This window comes from Hemitrygon akajei, chromosome 5 (genome assembly GCF_048418815.1).
Source record: "Hemitrygon akajei chromosome 5, sHemAka1.3, whole genome shotgun sequence".
Classification (NCBI taxonomy): domain Eukaryota; kingdom Metazoa; phylum Chordata; class Chondrichthyes; order Myliobatiformes; family Dasyatidae; genus Hemitrygon; species Hemitrygon akajei.
In genome coordinates, this window is record NC_133128.1 from 55,235,677 (window position 1) to 55,256,570 (window position 20,894).

Genomic DNA, 20,894 nt, shown 5'->3' on the forward strand with positions numbered 1-20,894 from the left:
TGAGTGTAAACTAATCAGATCAGGTGGATTAAATTTGTCCTATGTTTTGTGAACATAACATATCTGGATAATTTTCACATTGTTCAGTAATCCTGTACTGTATCTATACTAGAAGATCCTGATTTCAGCCATCATTGTATTCAAATTCAAGCCATCTTCTTTTGTTGGCAGTTTACATGCTCACAAAAAGTCATTATCAGATGCTGCAGCATTACACAGCTTTGATATTGTTGCTTAGCTATGTCTGATTGCTCTGTTAATCCATTCAGTCTCTGCCCAGATGTCATATTAGCACTGACATTAAAAATTTAATTCAAGATGCCTGCCTGATACAAGCATCTCCCTGTATATTTAAACCAGATTCACTGGCTTAAATAATCAAATGAACCACTGAGATGGAGGTTCACAATTGATCACTGTAGAAATGCAGTGAGAGACAATATCTATCCAAAGCGTTATTGGTTGATTTGCTAGGCAGATATTTAGATTAAGGCACTAATTGGGCAGAAGGTGACAATGTTGTTATTGCAAAACAGACACACAGCATGCCTCAACTGTCCATTCAGCATCATATTATAAACACACAAGCAGATGGGGAATAAATAGTATATTCTACTCCAAAACAATAACAATGCCATCATATTATCTTTAAAAACACATGTTTATTAATGCCATTGAATGGAGGACACCTAATGCTTTTTTACATTCTGGTTTACAAGTATGCTCAAACATTGGTCAATAGAGCTCACAGTTGTATGATGTTATCTTTTGTTTATAATGTTCCTCATGGGAAGTTTTGATGAAGTTAGTTACATCTATTTTCCCACATACAAAATTGAACATCCAGCTGGGAATAAAACAATGTGCTTTACGTTAAATGTTCAAAGCTAAGTAATAATTGTTCTAGTTTCTTCACAGTAAAACATACACATAAAGAAACTGAATAATACCACATTTGCAGTGTTAGAAATGTTTTTAACTACAATGCATTTTTATATATTGTGCAGATTACTGACAACTCAAAAAGACAATTACAACTTACTAAATAAAACTGATAAGAAAGTTACTTACAGAATGCAACATTTGATACTTCAGTAATAAGATATAGTTACTAGAAATTAAACCAGCAAGATATTTGTGAAAATAATCAAATATAGCTTCTGAATAAAGAAATGGCCCTGACAGTATGTTAATACAATACATCAATTTTACATTTCTGATGTAAACAAATTTTCAACAGTATGTTCAACTGTGTTGTAATAAACAAATAAAAAATCTTTTTTCCCCAAGTCTTGTTAAGACAGATGTTAGTTATTTAAAAATAGTTGGTCACAATGTTTAGATTATTTTAAAAAGAATTACATTTGAATTATATACAGTAAATGTTTAATTGCAATTACCCACTGTGCAATATTTTATTCAAACTATCTAGCAATCTTGTAAGGGAATAACAAATACATACAGAAGCAGCATATTTTAATATTAATCTTTATTTGTGTAAATCTTATTTTGGTGTCAAAGTGCTTGTAATCAGATGACTGATTTTTCCTGTTCTGTCATCTGAGCTGCCATTGTTGAACAAGATGTCTTAATCTTCAAATAATTTGCAACCCTAAAAAAAAAATCCACATTGTAAATGAATAAAATTAAGAAACCAAAATGCAATAAAATTATATGATAATTTTACTAAGTACCATAGCATTTGGAAGAGCGTGTCTATGTTTGTGTGAGAATTAGCCATAACTTATAACCTGCAAGGTATTGAAAACATCGTTTATTGATTTCACTAGCCCATTTAGGAGTGGTCCTTTGAGACCACAAGAAAAGCAATGGAAGTGCACTTTTTGATCTGCTGAGCCTGCTCTGCCCTTTAAGAGGATTAAGGCTGATTTGACATTCTACAAACCCATTTTCCCACACTATACCCAGATTTCTTGATTTTTTTACTGAGCTAACCCAGCTTAGAATACATTCCAGGATTCAACCACCACTGTTTTCTGGAGCAAAGAATTTCAAAGACTCACAACACTTTCTCACAACACAACAAGTTCTTCCTCTTCTTGGTCTTAAATGAGACTATGTTCTCCATCCTAGACTCTCTTACAAAGGAAAATTATTTTATAACTTTTTATCATTCTTCAGTTAGATCATCCCTCATTATTTTAAATTCCATTGAGTATTTGACCCAGCCTGACAACCTTTCCTCAAAGGATTATCACCCCTATACACATAGGATCATCCCAGTCACTGTTCCCTCTAAGCTGCACGGGTGCATGGCCATGCAGTAACTGAAATGCTCCCACACACATAGCTCTTGTTGCTGTACAGCTATAATTTTCTTAACATTTAGCAATTTAAAGTGCCGTGCAGCTTTCAGGCCATGTAAAAATTTCCTGCTCAGAGTAATGGTTGGCCCACACAGATGTTAAAAAAAAAATTAGAGGGAATGCTGACCTCAGTGAACCTTTTCTAAACTGCCTCCAATTATAATATATCTTGTCATGAATAAGAGAAGCAAAATACTCAATAATATAACTAGTTCTTCATTAAAATTATATAACACTTCATTTCTGTTATACTCCAACCATCCTAAAATAATAGTCAGCATCATTAACCACCTGCCTTTTGTGTTCCTTTAATGAGAATCCCTCAGTATTGCAACTTCCTGCAGTCTCTCTCTATTTAAATCAAAATCAGTTTTATCACTCGTCCTTCAAAAGTGAACAAGTTATCTTCCATCATATATTTTATTTGCTATATTTTGTATTCTCAATCAATCTGGCGGAAGATCTCACCTAGTCCCTCAACACCAGCTCCATAGCAAAGAAAGCCCAGCAGAAGTCTCTACTTTCAGCAAAGGTTGAGGGAAGTCCATCTCCCACCCCCCATCCTCATCACATTCTACAGGGGTTGTCTTGAGAGCATCCTGAGCTGCTGCATCACTGCCTGGTTCAGAAATTGCACCATCTCTGATCGCAAGACCCTGCAGCGGATAGTGAGGTCAGCTGAGAAGATCATCCTAGTCTCTCTTCCCGCCATTACAGACATTTATACTACACACTGCATCCACAAAGCAAACAGCATTCTGAAGGACCCCACGCACCCCTCATACAATCTTTTCTCCCTCCTGCCGTCTGGGAAAAGACACCGAAGCATTTGGGCTCTCACGACCAAACTACGTAACAGTTTCTTCCCCCAAGCTGTCAGACTCCTCAATACCCGAAATCTGGACTGACACCTTGCCCTATTGTTCTGCTTATTATTTATTGTAATGCCTGTACTGTTTTGTGCACTTTATGCAGTCCTGGGTAGGTCTGTAGTCTAGTGTAGTTTTTTTTCTCTCTGTTTTTTTTTACGTAGTTCAATCTAATTTTTGTACTGTGTCATGTAACACCATGGTCCTGAAAAAACGTTGTCTCATTTTTACTATGTACTGTACCAGCAGTTATGGTCGAAATGACAATAAAAGTGACTTGAATTGACTTGATCAATATTTCCATGCAAATCGTTTACATCTAGAAAGTAAAGGCACCTATATTAGACTATTGCTTATTCACTATAGCTCCGCCTTTAATCCTATAATTACAAACAAACTCGTCACCAAACTCTAAGACCTAGGAGTCAGTATCTCCCCTTGCTACTAGATGCTCAATGTCCTGACCGGCAGAGCACAATCAATAGGATAGCCAATAACACCTTTACCACAATCATTGTCAGCACAAGGTTGTATCATCAGCACTCTACTCTACTTCCTGTTCGCTCATGCCTCTGTGACCAGATTCTGCTCCAACTCCACCTACAAGCTTGCACTGTAGTGCTTGTTTCTCAAGTAATGGTGAGTTTGAGTACAGGAAGGAGATAGCTCAGTAAAATGGTGTAATGACAATAACACTTTCCTCAAAGTCAGCAAAACAAACGAGCTGCTCATTGACTTCAGCTGGGGTTGGGGTGGGTGCACATGCTTTTGAAACAACAGATATAGGCTCTTACTGTTCAAGACAGTTTATTTCCATGACCAGTCTTAATGTGCTTAACATGAGATAAAAGCCAGATGTGTTTTATAGATGACATGGGAGGGAAAAAATATTTTTCTCAGAATTAAAGCAACACCCTAATATGGAAGTGAGTGTCACAACCCTAATGCAAAAAAAAAAAAAATCAGAAGTCTTCCATAGAGCACATCATCAGTTTATGTGAGAATTGTTTTGCTGGTTTAACATGCCCAGAATACCTTGGCGGCTGTAGCTGAGCACAAAATTTTGTGGCTAATAATTTGCAATCAGCCGCAAGCCAATGCTATTTCCTCCTACCTGCAAAAAAGCTCAACCTCACTGATCTATGATTTCTGTGCAAAAACTTCCCTTTTCTCTGCACCTGCTGCTGTGAAAATGTCTGTTCATTTGTATCTCTGGTACCCAGTAGTTGTGGCATCATCAAGCTGGCTGACATATTAAAAATTCTTACATGCATCAAACCAAAGTAAAAATGTATGTATATATATACACACACACACAAAATGCCCAATATAGATACAAACATATGTAAGTGATTAAAGTGGAAGCCAAAGTATCATTTAAAAAACAATTAAAGTATGTGCTAAAGTATGTGAACACCGTGTGTTCAGTTGCTGGATGGAGCTGCTAATGGGATGAGTCAAAAAGAATGGAAACAGTCCCCTCAGACAACTGGTCCTTACCAGCCAGGATGCTCATCCAAGCCCATCCCATATGCCTGCAGTTGGCCCATATACTTTGAAGCTCTTCCCATCAATGTACCTCTCCAAATGTCTTTTTGAAATTGTATTGTATATGCCTCAACCACTTCCTCAGGCAGCTAATTCCATATTCTGTACATACCTACCCGGCTATAAAAATATTGCCTAGCAAATTCCTATTAAATCCTTCCCTTCTCACCTTTGACTCTAACGTTTATCTAAGCCCCTCATGACTTTACACACTTGTGTCTGTGCAGCTACTTTTCAAATATTTAAAAGCATGCACACAGAATGCCGTTAACTGGTGTGTTCACATATTGATGAGAGAGAGAGAGAAAGATAGAGGGGGGAAAGGAGAGAGAAATGGGGGAGAGAGGAGGGAGAGAGGAGAGAAATGGGGAGAGGGGGGAGAGAGGGGGGAGAGAGGGGGGGGAGAGAGGGGGGAGAGAGGGGGGAGAGAGGGGGGAGAGAGGGGGGAGAGAGGGGGGAGAGAGGGGGGAGAGAGGGGGGAGAGAGGGGGGAGAGAGGGGGGGAGAGAGGGGGGAGAGAGGGGGGAGAGAGGGGGAGAGAGGGGGGGGAGAGAGGGGGGAGAGAGGGGGGAGAGAGGGGGAGAGAGGGGGAGAGAGGGGGGAGGGGGGGGAGGGGGGGAGAGGGGGGGAGAGGGGGGGGAGAGGGGGGGAGAGGGGGGGAGAGGGGGGGAGAGGGGGGGAGAGGGGGGGAGAGGGGGGGAGAGAGGGGGAGAGAGGGGGGGAGAGAAAGGAGAGAAAAAGAGGAGAGAGAGGGAGGTAGAGAGAGAGAGAGACAGAGAGAGGGGGAGAATGAAAGAGGGCAGAGAGGGAGGGGCAGAGACAGAGGGGAGAGGGGTAGGAGAATGGGGATGAGAAGAGGGAGAGATAAAATGTCAGAAAGAAATGTGGTTTTGTTGATGGTAGAAATTGGACTGTAATGAAAATCTATAGACGATCCATCTATTTTGGAGTTCAATGTAAAGGATAAAATAAAGTTAGTCCCTTCTGACCAACACAGAAAGAGGCCTTAACTTTCCAATAAAAATATGTTTTAGTGGGAGTGATCCACACTGATCATAGGCGTCACTTGCAAAAACTAATTTTCCAGTAAAAAAAAGTGTGTTGCATGCAGTCTGCTTATTCCTGTTTTAGATGGTATTTACCTGTGCAAGGAACAAAAACGTTGCTCCATGTAAGTGAATTTCTGTTCTATAATGCTTGATTTAAAATCCCTTAAATTTTTAATATTCAGAAAGGAAATTACAATGTGCAAACATAAAATTAATGTTTTATTGCCTTAGAGGTTGCTAAAAAGACATTACAGCTTAGTTCACTATTAAAAACTCACTTAGACCTTGTTTAACCAAGCATAAGTTATTCAGTGAATGTTACAGTGAGATTTGTTTGCTAAAAGTTTATGTTTGCATTTGTTCGATTAATTTCATCCTTACTGCATACAGCACAATGTGCAAAGGCAAAGCAAATCTCTAATAGAAATTTTTCAATTCAACATTATTATGTATGCATGAAAACCATACTTGGTTTAAATTCATAGAGCAGTAGCAATGAACATCAATGACATTGCTAACATTTCTGTCCCAAATCAAGGCCATTATGAAACTTGATACCTTCCTTCCAAATACTTAAACCATTAAGAGATAGTGATGGAAGATTAATGCAGGTTCTTTCTACAATGTGTTTTAGATTCTTTAAGATGTTCAGTTGTTGCAGACATTACTGGCAGACCAAGATTTATTTTCAAAGATGATTAATAATCTCTCCAAGCTAAGTGACTTGCTATTTCTAATGGCTTTAAAACTCAACCACTTTGGTCAGTCTATGGTCACATGCATATCATACTGAACAATAATCTCAGGTATTCTTCTCAATGGCATTATTTAGCTTACATGCCCTCCATTATGGATATTATAATTTTAATACAAGCTTATTTAACTTCTTGAATTATATTCCCCGCGAATTGAACTGAGTACAAAGGAAGAACATTGGTGCATCTGCCTAAGCATTTTTATATAGCAATCCAGGCACTCTATTTTTTATTACAATTGTTTTTCTTTTGCACTGGAATTTAAGTTTCCCATCTCTTTGGATCAATAGACTGGTCCTCGGAATACTTGTCCAAGAAACATTCACTAGAATCAGGCCAGGGTCTTTTGCACCAACAAAGGAATGGAAGAGGATCAATGAAAACTCTTACGGCTTTCATTGGAGAAAGGAGCCTTCTGTGCGACTCATTCCCTATTACTAGTAATGGTGAGGGCTTTCTTTGTATGGAATGTAGTGGTTATCTTCCTGAATTCTTAGACATAGTCACTGAATACAGGGGAATAATGATGGATGATCCATCCATGACCCTTTCAGGTATAAATTGACTAGGTAGAAGAAATAAGACCATAGAATAACGCTCCAAAATCCAGCCTTCAATCAGCTTCAGAGGTTAGGAAACCAAGAGCTTATCTTCAGCATGCAAGTCTTTGATAATCAAAACCACATCTGATGTAAGGATATTTTTCTCATCAGCAACTATATTTTCAAAAAGGAAATAGATTTTGTACTGGCTTAACAATTCTTTGCCAGAAGTTAGGCTCAGCCCAACATTTTAGTACAATATAGGTTTAGAATATATAAATAACAGCAAACGAAGTAACTTCCTCATTGAGTATAGTGAAGGTCAGTGGGAATTACAAAGAAATTTTTTTAATATCTAACTAACTTGCATCAATAAAAAGTTGAGCATTTTGGGAAGTTAAACCGGGCCAAGACATAAAACAGAGAAACACAGGGCCCTGGCAAGCGCTATTAAATAGCGAGCCCCTGTTGTACACATATATAGTGCAGTGAAGTCACAAAGCAAGTAGAAAGAGTGATGAAGAAGCCACATGGTAAGCTTACTTTCATCAGCTGAGGCTTTAAGTTTAGCATTTATGGTGTCACAGTGGTACGAGTCTTTGGTTTCACTGCGCTTGGAATATTGTGTGCTGTTCTGGTTGCAATGCTATCAGGAGGAGGTTGCAGGAAAATGATTCACAGGAATGTTGGCGGTACTGTAGGGCTTGAGTGATCAGTAAATATTGGATAGGTTGGGGTGTTTTCCCTGGAGTGTAGGAGGTTGAGGAATGACGTTAAAGAGGTTTATAAAATTATGAGGGGCATAATAAAATGGAATGTCAGTCATTTTCCCTTTGTAGGAGAGGGAAAGCTAGAGCGCATAGGTTTAAGATGAGAGAGGTTGGATGTAAAGGTGATCCCAGATGGTGGTGGATAGGAAATAAGCTGCCAGAGGATTTGGTAGAAACAGCTGCAATGACAACATTTGAAAGACAGGTACATGGATAGAAAAAGTCTAGAGGGATACAGGCCCAATGCAGGCAATTGGGATTAACCTACATTGGCGTATTGGTCGGCATGAATGAGTTGAGCCAATTAGCCTTTTTCCACACTGTTCAACTCTACATAAAGATACTAATACAAATCACACATATAATTATGGAATGGGCACTGGCAGAAAGCCAAACAGTAACTCAAAACACTATCTTATGCATTACATTTTTATTTGCCTACTTAGCTTTGAGACATTACTGAGGCAAAGGTGCTGATGATGTAAGTGGAGTGTGGGGGCAGCACAGAAGCAATAGGTAAATGGTCAGACATGGGAATCCTGCGTGGTGACACGCTCTTTCTTTGGATTAGTTGTGATCTATTGCTTGGCCTATGCAATGAAAGAGAAGTAATAACTACATTAGTTTTCTTTGGGGGGGAGTGGCTGGGTCTAAGGTCCAAAGCACCTTTCTATAGAGAACATCCAGCACCTTTTTCTTCACTGTTCAGTGTGCCTTTAGCTTCATTGAGACATGGAAATCAGATGGCGCGACGCAGCTTGCAGCGGCCACTCCTGAACTGATTATCTGTTATTTGTGAAGTGGGGTGCTGTGCACAATCATAACAGATTGAAAACGGATGTGGGAGCACAGAGGAACATATGGAAATCTCCAGGAAGACCTTCTTCATTGCTGCTGCTTCTGTGAGGTCCGGGACTCTGCTGGGAAGAACAGGCTCCCAGTCCTCAGGGTTGCGTTGCCGATGGCCGTTGGCGGGGCCGTCTTAATACGCTCGGCAGAGGATGGTGCTAGGAGAAGCTGTGCCGGAGGGGATGGTCGGAGGTTTGACGGACTCGGAATCCGCTGTGGTTAGATTGCTTTCGGTGTGTGCTGTGTCTGCGAGGCTGAGTCGGGCAGTGCTGTGGAAGTCCATAGCGGGGGTATTCACTTCTGCCGCCGGCGTGGGATGGCGAGTCTGTCGGAACCCTGGGGACTTGTGGAAACTGTGTGGTGATTTCTTTTGAACTTATAGTCCTTTAACATCTTTGGACTATTTTTACTGTGTCCATAGCCTTTTTTTAAAATCAATTATGCTATTGTTTGCACTGTTGTAACTATATGTTGTAACTATGTGGTTTTGTGCAGGTCTTGTAGCTTTAGTTTTTGGTCTTGTTTGTCTGGTGGATTTGGAGCTCCTTTCCGGGGAACGCGCTAAGACGGTAGCGTGATATTAATACGCAGCAGCCTCTCCAGACTCTGGATTGAGGATTGCCAAATGTTATGTGGATTTTCTAGTGTAGTCTGTTTTGTCATATACTTTTGTGATACCATTCTGGAGGAACGTCGTCTCATTTTTTAAACTGCATTGCATTTGTGGTTTCTAAATGACAATAAACTGAATCTGAATCTGAATCTGAATTGGGGGTTAGATAGCCAATTTCTACCATATTGTCATGTGACTACATACTTCAATAGTATGTCTGTCATGTGAGTTGTGAACTGCAGGAGTTAAAAAGAAATAAGTTTTTAAAGAGACATGGCTGTATTACTGAGATAGTTCACTGAGTGTGTGGTCTGGTTATGTGTGCAGTGTATAGAAGTAGTTCAGATATTCTATGAGTTCTATATGTGCAATTGCTGATAGAAGGCTACATATGTTACATAAAATTAAAAGAATGAGTGAGATGGTGGAATCTATTTTACACTGTTGCCAAGTCTGGGATGTTCACTTATGGGTGTGATTTTATTCATTTCCTGTTACTTGATTTCAGCTCTGGGGACCATCTTGCCACACATTGCAGAGCACATGTCTGTTCCTCAACGTCTCACCTGCAAGCATACAAGGGTCTCCACCTACAAAGAGTGGGTCACATTCTCTCTTTTGCACAACTTCCTTTCCAGCTATCAGAAATCAACAAGCAAATAAGACTTCCTACAGGTGTCTTTCGATCTGACATCAAGTAATGAAGAAATGAGAGCTGAAGTGTAGTATAGCATGAAAATAACTGTGCAGCCTAATGCATGGCAACAAGCTAAGTGTTGTGCGCATGTGCTTTAGAACTAAGATCACAGTTAAATACGGTGTCCAGCTGCAAAAGCATGAATTCTAGACCACTGCATATAATGTAGAACAAGCTGTACAATCACTGAGATTTTTATCTGAGCCTGCTTTTGTTTGTTTGTTCACAGCATCTGGGCATTGTTAGTGAGGCTAGCATGTATTATCCGTCACAAATGCATTCTAATACAAATAGTTTCCCAGGCCATTTCAGTGGGCAACTGAGTATCAATCACATTGGAGGGTCTAACAACTAAAGTAGAATGGGTGAGGGCAATGTATTTCCTTTCCTGAAACGCATCAGTGAACAAAGTGACTTTTATTACAAACTATTCGTTACCATCATCATTATTGATAGTACCTTATGATACCAGATTTATTCTAAGCACTTTTAAAGAAACACTGAAACAATATAATCATATAGTACTAAGTTCATCACCTGTACCAGTGTTTCTCCCCCACGTGAAACATTTTCCTACTTTAACCCTTCCTCCCCACCCACTGTGTGTAACATTCATGTATTGCCTAATTCATTCTTCAATTGATGTGGACCCTGCTTGTATGGGGCCAATAGACAGCCAATTAGCCAATGGAGCCCAGAATCATCAAGCAGAAGAAAACTAATGCCATACTAATAAACTGTGATTAGAAGTAAGTGCTGTACCTAAATTACTGCACGCACTGCTCACTTTATGAGACCCAGCCCAAAATAATTGTTGTTTTTCACTTTTACTGTATTTTCACACTGAAATAAATTGTTTTGCCTTCCAAAAATACCATTGAATTTACATTCAGTTATTTTCAGTGTTTAGACCTTCTGCAAATATTAAAATACACTTTTCTGAAGCCTCAGAAGTTGCAATGAGACTGCAGGTGGTGGGAGTGCAGCTGTTCAGTAACTGAACCTGCCATTCATCAGGCCTGTACTAATACTTGAGATGCTGCAGTTCAAGTCCCACCTTGGCAAAAGTGAAACTTAAAACTCAGTTAATATCCTAGACTTTTTAAGCAAGGTAGTTATTAGAAAGGGGGGTCACAATATGGCCAGAATATTATGAAGCCCTATTTGTTTCACTCATGCCTTTTACTGTAGGAAACTTATGATACAATATATGACTCCAAACCCAATGCAGAAATAGGCAAGCAAGGCACTTATGGCCATTATGCCAAAAAAAACAAGAACAAAATCAGACCCAGATATCAAATTTAGACAAGACAAAGATTCTCCCAATACAGACTAACTTGTGAACTGCTCCTCATAAACATCTGGGGGTCTTGTGTCTAAGCTGGAAAAGCTGTCAAACAGACTAGCTTTTCGTAAGTCCAACTGAAGTTAGTAAACAATACTTTACTGCTGAGGTAGATTTATGTTCTTCTTGTCCTCGTCAAAAAAATTTATATCAATTTCTCATTGTTACTCTCTCTTAATCTTGAGAGATTAATCTCTAAAATCTTAATGCTTTTAAGATTGGAGAGGAGTTTAAAGGAAATGTCGGTTAATTTTTTAAAAATGCAGGAATTGGTATATACCTGGAATGGGTTAACAGAATAGTGGAAGCAAGCAGTTTGGTAAAGTTTAAGAGGGTTTTAGGTAGACATATGACCATGATGATACACAGGAGGAGGTGGAGGACATTGAGTATAATATAAATTGCCATCAAGATCAGCACGAAGTTCTGGAGCCAATGGCCTGTCCCATGCTATACTGTTTTGTGTTCTGTCATTTAACTCTTTTGTTCCCTTGATGGATCCTTTTGTTTCCACCTCATGGGATAAGTTAACTATAAACAATTACAAACCCACAGGCTTCCACAGCTACCTTCACTAAACTTCCTCCTACCTTATTCAAACAAGGACTCCATTCAATTCCCTCAGTTCCCCTGTCCCTGATACTCATATTCCAAGGATAAGACTTTCCATAGAGGCTCCCTGCTATTTGTGTCAGTTTGTTCTGCACTAACTGGCTGTTGCATATACTGCATTAAAACAATGACTACCCTTCAAAAGTACATCGACGGCAGAACGTAATGGGGCAATCTGAACTCAAGAGTTTTGCTATAGGAATGCAAAACGTTATTATCTGTTGTTTCCTTGGTGGAAAAAGCAGAGAAAGACTGAGGAGCAGAGTTGATGCGAAGAACAGAAACACATTGGTGGAGTGGAAGGGAGGGGCCAGCAACTGGTGGTTGAGCAGTGACTGGGGAGGCACCAAGATAAATGAGGAGGAGGAAAAAGATTTATTTATTCTGGTGTCTGTACCTCACCGCGTGGGAAGTACAGAGGCCAAAATTATTCACTGCATTATCATTATGGCTTCATTTAGTGCATGGAAACCTTGAGCAAACTTTCATGGTTCAGCAGCCTTAACCATTCAGTCTGTGCAAAGCCATTTTATTTTTGTCTTCCAGCTACCGAAAAAGGATTCAGACTATTTCCTAAAGCCTTTGAAAGTCATCTTCAGAATAGTATTTCTATTATCTGTGTAGATATATCAGCCACCTATTTTGCAGGTTACTTTTCAACAGCTTCTGTATATAAATGTCCAGTAGTCTCCCTGGGACTCTTTCTGCCCCCACCTCCAATGGGCTGGGGAGTGTTTCTGGTGCCAAACTTCAGTCTGTTTGCAGATTTTACTGAGTGTGTGGCTTTGACAGCAGGCTGCTGTTTATGTACTGAGTGTTTCTGCCAGCTTCCTGTTGTTGCATGTTGTGCCTGGATAAGTTCAGTTGCGTTTTTGCTAGGTGCTTGGACACTGAATGGTAGACCAACTGCAGGATGGTTGGTTGGTTACTCTTGCTGATCTACATTAGCTCAGCTATTCTCTAGGTGAAATTAATGAATCACCATGGGAGCCAGCTGTTGCACGTTTCAATTGTACACAATGTTTTTAAAATATTATGACATGTTTAATTAGATCTATTTAAAAATATACCTACAACAAACACCACAAGAAATACCTATTTAAGTATTTTGGTATACCTACTCTTCCAAAGAGCCAAACACTTTCCACAGAAAGAAAAATATTGCCAAAAAATTACACATGTATCACATTTGAGGAAATGCCCAATTTCTGAGAACTGTACATTGCATGTGGTTAGTATTAATAACCATCATTCAAAACATAAGCAGAAAGCATTGGAAATACTCAGCAGGTCCAACCAAGTCAAAGAGAAACAGAGTTAACATTTCTGGTCGATGACACTACATCAGAATTGGGGGGAAAATGAATGAAGCTTGTACAGTTGTAGGGAGTGTGGGGGAGTGGGATGTCTAAAATAGGGTAAAACTGGGTTGCCCATAGGGATAAGCTGCAAAAAGAGGATAAGTGGTTGATGAGGGAATAGGTGCAATTAGAGAGTGACAGCATAGATCAAAGAATGTAGGAGTTGTAAAATGAAGAGAACAAAGACATTCTAATACATTGAGAATGAATTTGAGGTCCACCGGTGGTTGGGGTCAACCATGGATGTTGCACCCCAGCTGTCCACATGATATGCAAGCCAGGGCAGCACAATATGAAGAGCAAGCTCCCCCCCGCCCCCTCACCACCCACCAATGCAGCTGATGCATCCAAAGGGACAGCAGAGACCAATACAGGAGTTAACAGTCAGTGTTGAACTCAACGTAGGACTGCCTCAGGGACTCCAGCTCTGTATTTTTCTACAGGGTTTACTTCCAAAGCCTTCTCCATGAGTAGGTATAGCTGCAAGGCAATGAAAGTGCAGAACTGATACAGTCAGAGCAATCTACTGTTGCAATGAAGCCCAATACCATGCTTGAGCGATATCTTCTCATCTTCCACCTAGGTATACTGCAGCCTTCTGGATTCTATATTAATTCTACCACTTCAGTTAACTTGATATTTATATCCATGTCGCTTATCCATCTGTGATAGTGGCTCAGTTTGTTTATTTTTTTTAATCTTTTATTTATTTCTTATCTTGTATTTGTTGAGGACATGCCCAGCCTGATCTGCTCTGCATTTTGAAACTTTCACAATCATTCATCTCGGTTTTCACTTTCAACTGCGTACATTTACTCATTTTCTAGATAACCTAACTTTATAGTTTATCGCCCTGGACTCTATGGTTTTATTCCTTATCAACTCTTTTCCACTTTCTCCCTGCAGCTTAATAAGTTTATGTTAACTTTTTCTCAGCTCTGATGAAGGTTCCTAACCTGAAACTCTTACAATGGGCATAACCTGTTCTACTGAGTACTTCCAGCATTCACGGTTTTATTTTATATTTCCAAAATTTACAGTTTTTCAAATTTTCATCCAAATCCCATTACAGTCTGATAACAGCAGATGCAATTCAGAACAGAATGTGGCACCAGAAACAAAAACAAAATCTGGTGCTGAAAAATACTTAAAACTATCTCCATAAGAATCAATAGGAGCACAACATATGCAGTCTCTCTCTGGGTTAGATAATAATCTGCTATTCAATTCTTCCTATGGAAGTGCATGAGCTCATGTTAAACTCCAAATAACTTTAACAATCAAAATAGGCCCAAGCCCCTAGTTATTCCCCTTTCTGAGTTTCTCAAGTGATTTTACAGAATTTCCATCAATATATCTATCAACCCAAATTAGCTTCAGACAGGCAGGCAATTGTGCATTCAACTTGTTGGGACTTCTGTACTGGGGCTTTCTAAAGAGGTGTGCACCCAATTTCTCAAACTGTATACCAGTTAGATTTTCTCTCTAAATGTTCTTTTCTGTTGTTTGTGTGAGTTTTAGACCTCTTAACAAAAAATAATCAGTATCTGCGAAATAGAATATTCATTTCCAACTATCCATATAATTTCTTTTCTCATTTCATGGCTCTAGTATAATAGAGGTATCATGCTTGGCCACCAGGATTGTTCCTTTAAGTTAGGATAACCAACAGAAGTTAAACAGAATTGTACAAGAAATGCAATTGCAGTTAACTTGTTAGATTCAAATTTATTTCTGCTCCTTCTGCAATTTATCACAGCACCCAAAAAAGGTGCTTTTTCAATTACTTCCAAGTGTGTTTATTCAGAAGTCTATTGGTTTTGCATGTTAGGTTATCATTATTAATTCCTTTGGAATATGCAAATTAATTCAGAAGTAATTTAATTTTCACTTGTACTCACTTCCCCTAATCAAAGTTGTTAAAGCATCAAGAAAGCCACCCAGAAGAAAAGGATGTATTGGTTAAAAATTATGAAAACTTTGGGTGAGCTCTGAAACATTCTCCCCCATCAATCATGGCAGTCTCTACTAGAAGAAAAAGTGACAGAAAAAGACCACAACAATAGTCAAAGTTGGAAGAGTCAGATTTCCATGTGAAGACGGATGACATGCCTTATCTTATATAGATCTCAGTGAAAGTAGACATTAATTCAGAGTAATGATGCAACTAGTGCCACTTCCTGGTGTCTGATCTGCAGCCAGATATTAGCGACCATGCAATAAAACTCCAATAATTAACTCTCTGACTGGTCAGAAATCCAAATAGTTCAGCATCTAGCTCACTGGGTAATGCATGTCACACAAAAGAGATGCTTCTGGATTTTGGAAGGTGCAGGCTTCTCTGTGGAGAGAGTTAACAGCAGCAAGTTTCTAACAGATGATCTTACCTGCACCCTAAACCACCCCTCCAATCAATTTTTACAGGAGCACCATCGAGAGTGGGCTGACCAGCTGCATCATCATCTGTTATGGAAACTGCAAGGCATCTCACTGCAAGACTCTACAAAGGACTGCAATGACTGTTGAGAGGATCATTGGGATCTCTTTTCCACCCATCTGAGGTATTTACCAGGAGTGCTTGTGTATGCAGGGCACTTAGCATTGTTAATGATCTCTCCCATCCATCCAACAATCTCATTGACCCCTTACCATCAGGCGGGAGATATCATAGCATTAGGACAAGCATTGTTAGGATGACAAACAAAAATTTCCCCCAAGACGTAGGACTACTGAACACCCTGCCACCACTCAGGTCTCAGCACGAACTGTACGAAGCACCAGTAGTGTTATACTGTTTATCTTTTAATTTGTGTCATAAATGCACCTGATTATTTGTTAATTCATCTGTGGTAATATTACTTCATGTGTTGTGTGTGAGTTACATGTACTGTGCTGTGCACCTTGATCTGGAGGAACATTGTTTCGTTTGGTGGTAGACACGTATACAGTTGATATGACCACTTGAACGGAAACCTGAACTTTCAACACACTGGAGTCCCAGTTTCCACCTTCGTTTAACACTGACAATTAATCAGTCTGCACTTCAGTTGAAACACTGTGTCAGATACTGATACAAGATTTGACCCAAAATGTCAACAATAGCATTCAAAGAAGCAGTACCCATCAACATTTGTTGGTTAAGAAAAATTCAAATTATTAGAAAGAAGTGGCAGAAGACCAGAAGATGTAGAGTCCTTGTGGGAAGAGTTAAGAAACTGCAAGGGTAAAATTACCCTGATCGGAGTTATAAACAGGCTTCCGAACAGCAGCCAGGGTGTACAAATTACAAAGGGAGATAGAAACGTGATGTAAAAGCACAATGTTACAAGGCTGCTAAACAAGATAAGAACTCATGGTATTACAGGAAAGACACTAGCATGGACAGAATATTAGTTGTCTTGCAGAAGGCAAAGAGTGAGAATAAGGGGGGTGTTTTCTGGTTGGCTGCCAGTTACTAGTGGTGTTCTGTAGGGGCTCAGTGTTCGGTTTTCTACTTCTCACATTATATGTTAATGATCTAGGTGATGGAATTGTTGGCTTTGTGGCCAAGTTTGCAGATGTACATAGATAGGGGGGTAGGCTGTGTTGTGGAAGCAGGAGTCTGCAAAAGGATTTGAACAGATTAGGAGATTGGGCAAAGAAGTGCCAGATAGAATACACTGTTGGAATATTTATGTCATGTGCTTTGGTAGAAATAGTAAAAGCAGAGACTATTTTGAAATGAGGAGTGAAATCAGAAATCAGAGGTGTGAAGCGACTTGGGAGTCTTCATGCAAGATTACCTAAATTTTATCTTGCAGATTGAATTGGTAGTAAGAAAGGCAAATGCAATATAATTGTGAGAAAACTAGTATATAAAATCAAGGATGTAATGCTGAGACTCTATAAGGCATTGGTCAGACCACATCTGAAGTATAGTGAGCAGTTTTGGGCCCCCTATCTAAGAAAGTGTGTGCTGGTATTGGAGAGAGTCCAGAGAAAGTTTAGAAGAATAATCTCTGGTGTGAAGGGGTTAACATAGAAGAAACATTTGAAGGCCTGTACTCAAAATAACTCAAAAGAACTGAGAAACATGGAAGGGATCTCATTGAAATCCACCAAATATTTAAAGTAGTATACAGAGTGGATGTCGAGATGATGTTACAATAGTGGGAGACCTTAGATTCAAAGGACACAGCCTTACAATAGAAAGTTGTCCCTTTTGTATAGAGATAAGAAGGAATTCCTTTAGCCAAGGGGTTCTGAATCTATGGTATTTATTGCCTCAGATAGCTATGGAAGCAAAGTTACTGGGTATATTTAAAACAGAGGTTGATAGGTTCTCGATTAGTAAAGGAAGAAGGCAGGAGAATGGGATTGAGAGTGAAAATTAATCAGCCATGATGGAATGGCAAAGCAGACTCTCGTTGAGCCTGTCTTATTTTGCCTCACCTAATTTGCCTCGAGGTTCCGTAAGGTTGCTACAGCCAGGGGAAGATGTAGTGGTGAAGAGCTCCCACTAACTATTAAAATAATCCAATGGCATACTTCTCAAGTAGTCCCTGACAACCAAATCTATCTTCTGGCCTTCACATGTGGTTTAGCTTCAAAGCCCGGCAGAACTATTTCTACTGACAGGAGAAGAGGCAAAGGTGGGTTACTGGTGCCTTAAAACCAGTTGCTGCGGGCAGATGGCTCTCATCAGCTAGGAATGGCAGATCATCTAGGAAAAGGAAAACTCTGATCTCAAACTTCCACTGCCTTGTGCCTATAGCCACTCATGGGGAAAGCGTCAGGCATAAACCCCGAGGAAAATTCCACAGCTGTAGTCCCTAAGACAGCCCTACATTGTGTTCAATGTTGACTGGCAACTCCTGTCAACACCGCTGGTGCCAAATTGTATTGATCTTTGCTGTTCCTTTGGTTTCACGGGCAACAGTTTGCTCTCCATATTGTACTGCCCTGGCTTGCGTATATAGCAAGGACACAACGTCCGTGGTCAACCCCAACCAACAGAAGACCTCCTCCAGTTTGACTTGAGTTCACTTTGTTTTACTTCCTTGTATTGTTTCACTATCTGAATTTTTACTAGCCACACTATCATCAATAATTGGACCTTGCCACACTGTCATCAATAATTCAACTTCCAGTGAGCTGTTACACAAACTTTTTTCAACTGAAATATGATGGGAAAAGAACCTGTCAAAAACATACTAAAAATGTCTCCCTTTAGCAGTCGGCATCAAATTTGTGATTCTGTGCAAAAAAAAAAATGTCCTTACCTTTTTTTAGCATCTTGTGTTCTTATTCCAGTGGAAACAGAAAATTAAAAAACTATTGAAATTGCCAGTGGTCCTAAAATAATCCAAAAATAATGTTCTGATCTAAATTGTGATGCACGTGCTGAAATGCAAAAGAAGAGGTATTAATTAATTGAAAATACCAGATTAACCTTTTTATTTTCATTTGCAGAATTATTAAGTTTGGATTCAGATTTCTGTTAAGTCTGGAAGACTGTGAAATGCCATTCTTTTTCTGAAACATACAGAGCATGCTTGTTTCCTCTGATATTTTCGTGGCATTTTGAAACTTCTCTACCCTTACATACTGGTCATATTCTATACCTTCACAGTAAGGTCTGGGTCCGTTTAGACCTGGCCCAAGAATCCCCTCATAACAAGTGTCTATACCAAATTTTGAACCACAAATCTATTTAGAATGTGTAAATAGCCTATCTGACATTAATAAATGGGTGATTAATCCTTAATTAATGTTTCAGAGATCTAAAATCCATTTTAATAGATATGGGTCAAATTTGACCCAGAACAGCCTCAAAGTACAAACATTTTTAGCACCTGTGCAAAAGTATAAAATTTTTAAATATTTTAATTTTTGCACATTTTGTGTCACTTTAGGAAAAGTCATCAAATTTCGGCTTTAAAAAATGGCATTTAGGGTGTTTTCACCGCTGTCAAATGTCAAAATGGGTCAAATTTGACCCAAACAGTATGTAAGGATCAAAGGAATTTCAAGGAAATTGCAGCTGGTTTTATGTTGAAATTTGGAGCTCTCTGTTGAAATTGGAATGAATTAGTCTAATGGAAAGAAGGATGTTTAACTAGCACTTTTGCTAATGATTGACCATTAGGGGAAAAAAGAGGACAAGTTCAGAAGGGATGATGTAAACAGCATACAATGGAACTGGCAGGAGATATGGAATCAGAGGCGAGTGGAGAAATATGTAGAGTGATTTCGAAATTCAAGAGTTGAGTTTCAAAACCAGAGGGAGTTGAAATTAATGGGTCATCTATCCATCTGTGATATTGAATCAGTTTTTCTCTCTCAGTACAATCTGATCTGGCAAGTATATTCTGCAGGCCTTCAGTTTTTGACATTTATCTTCCTTTGTCTGTGTCTCACGCTCTTTACTGTCAACATTTCATAATTTTATTGAGAAAAGGACCATGTTATTTCTCTCCCTAAAGTTTCCATTAACTCATCAACTCGATTATGTACTTTCCAGTTATCAATAGCGCATCACCCTTTCAGAGATATAATCTTTGTCAGAATCATATTGTCAGTGACACAAGTTGTAAAATTTGTTGTCCTATCCAATAAGCCCACCCCTACTCCATCCCATAATTTAATATATACTTTCTCTCCCTTGCTGTTCTGACTTTAAGGTCTGTGACCTGAAACATTAAATGTGTTTCTTTCTCTCCCCCTCAAATGCTGTGTGACCTTCTGATACCAATGACTGCTTGGCCATCCCATAAGCTACCTCCTGCTCCAACTGTAGGAGTTGCTGGTTCCCACACTGGCCTCATTTGTCACGCTGGAATCCATAAAGATGAAGCAGAAGCAAGTTGTCCTTGATTCTGAGGTATGACCAAAGAAGAAAATGAATATTGATAAAAAAACGAAGAGGGAAAGCATGAATGTGCAGACAGCTTAGCCTAACATTAGTCATGAGGGAAATGATAGATACTATTAAAAAGAAACGGATATCGGAATACTTGGAAAATATCAATGGGATTACGCACAGTCAACACAGAGTTTTGGAAGGTCAATTATGTTTGACAAACCCACTGGAGGTTTTGAGGATGTAGCTGTTAGGATTGATAAGGGGAAAATCAGTGGATGTGATGCATCTGGTCCTTAGAAAGCATTTAATAAGTACTGGGAACATTGTATTGCCACAAATAAGTTACAGAAAACAGAACAGGAATAAATGGATGGGAAGCAAATAAACTGGTGAATGCTGTAATCTGAAACAAAAATAGAAATGCTGGAAGAACATAGCCAGTCAAGCAAAATCTGTAGAAAGAGACGCCAGTTAATGTTACAAATTAAGGACCCTTCCTCATAATAAGTGGGACTTCAAAATGCCAGGTGCCATGTATATTAACATATTGGGTGAGGAACCAAACATAACATTTCAAAGTAAGCTGGTGACACTGAACCACATTGCTGGGAGGATGCAAAGAGGCTTCAGGGCAGCTGAAGTTGATGGAGTGAGTGGACAGTATCTTACTAGGTGTGGTATAATATGGACATGTTTTCCATTCAGCAAGAA

The 20,894-nt window shown here is 39.3% G+C and overlaps 1 protein-coding gene across 2 annotated transcripts in view; it reads right to left on the minus strand.

Annotated features, from left to right (window-relative positions):
- Nucleotides 1–661: 661 nt before the first annotated feature.
- LOC140727303 (OX-2 membrane glycoprotein-like) overlaps nt 662–20,894 on the minus strand; it is a 46,757-nt gene continuing 26,524 nt past the window's right edge. The window contains exons 4-5 of one of the 2 annotated variants that reach the window (XM_073044563.1): nt 18,601–18,721; nt 662–1,612 (exon numbers count right to left, since the gene is read on the minus strand). In XM_073044563.1, coding sequence (XP_072900664.1) covers nt 18,645–18,721 — 77 coding nt within the window. In that variant the 3' untranslated portion in view covers nt 662–1,612; nt 18,601–18,644. The remainder of the gene's footprint in view (nt 1,613–18,600; nt 18,722–20,894) is intronic. The other variant, XM_073044564.1, reaches the window with a different exon arrangement.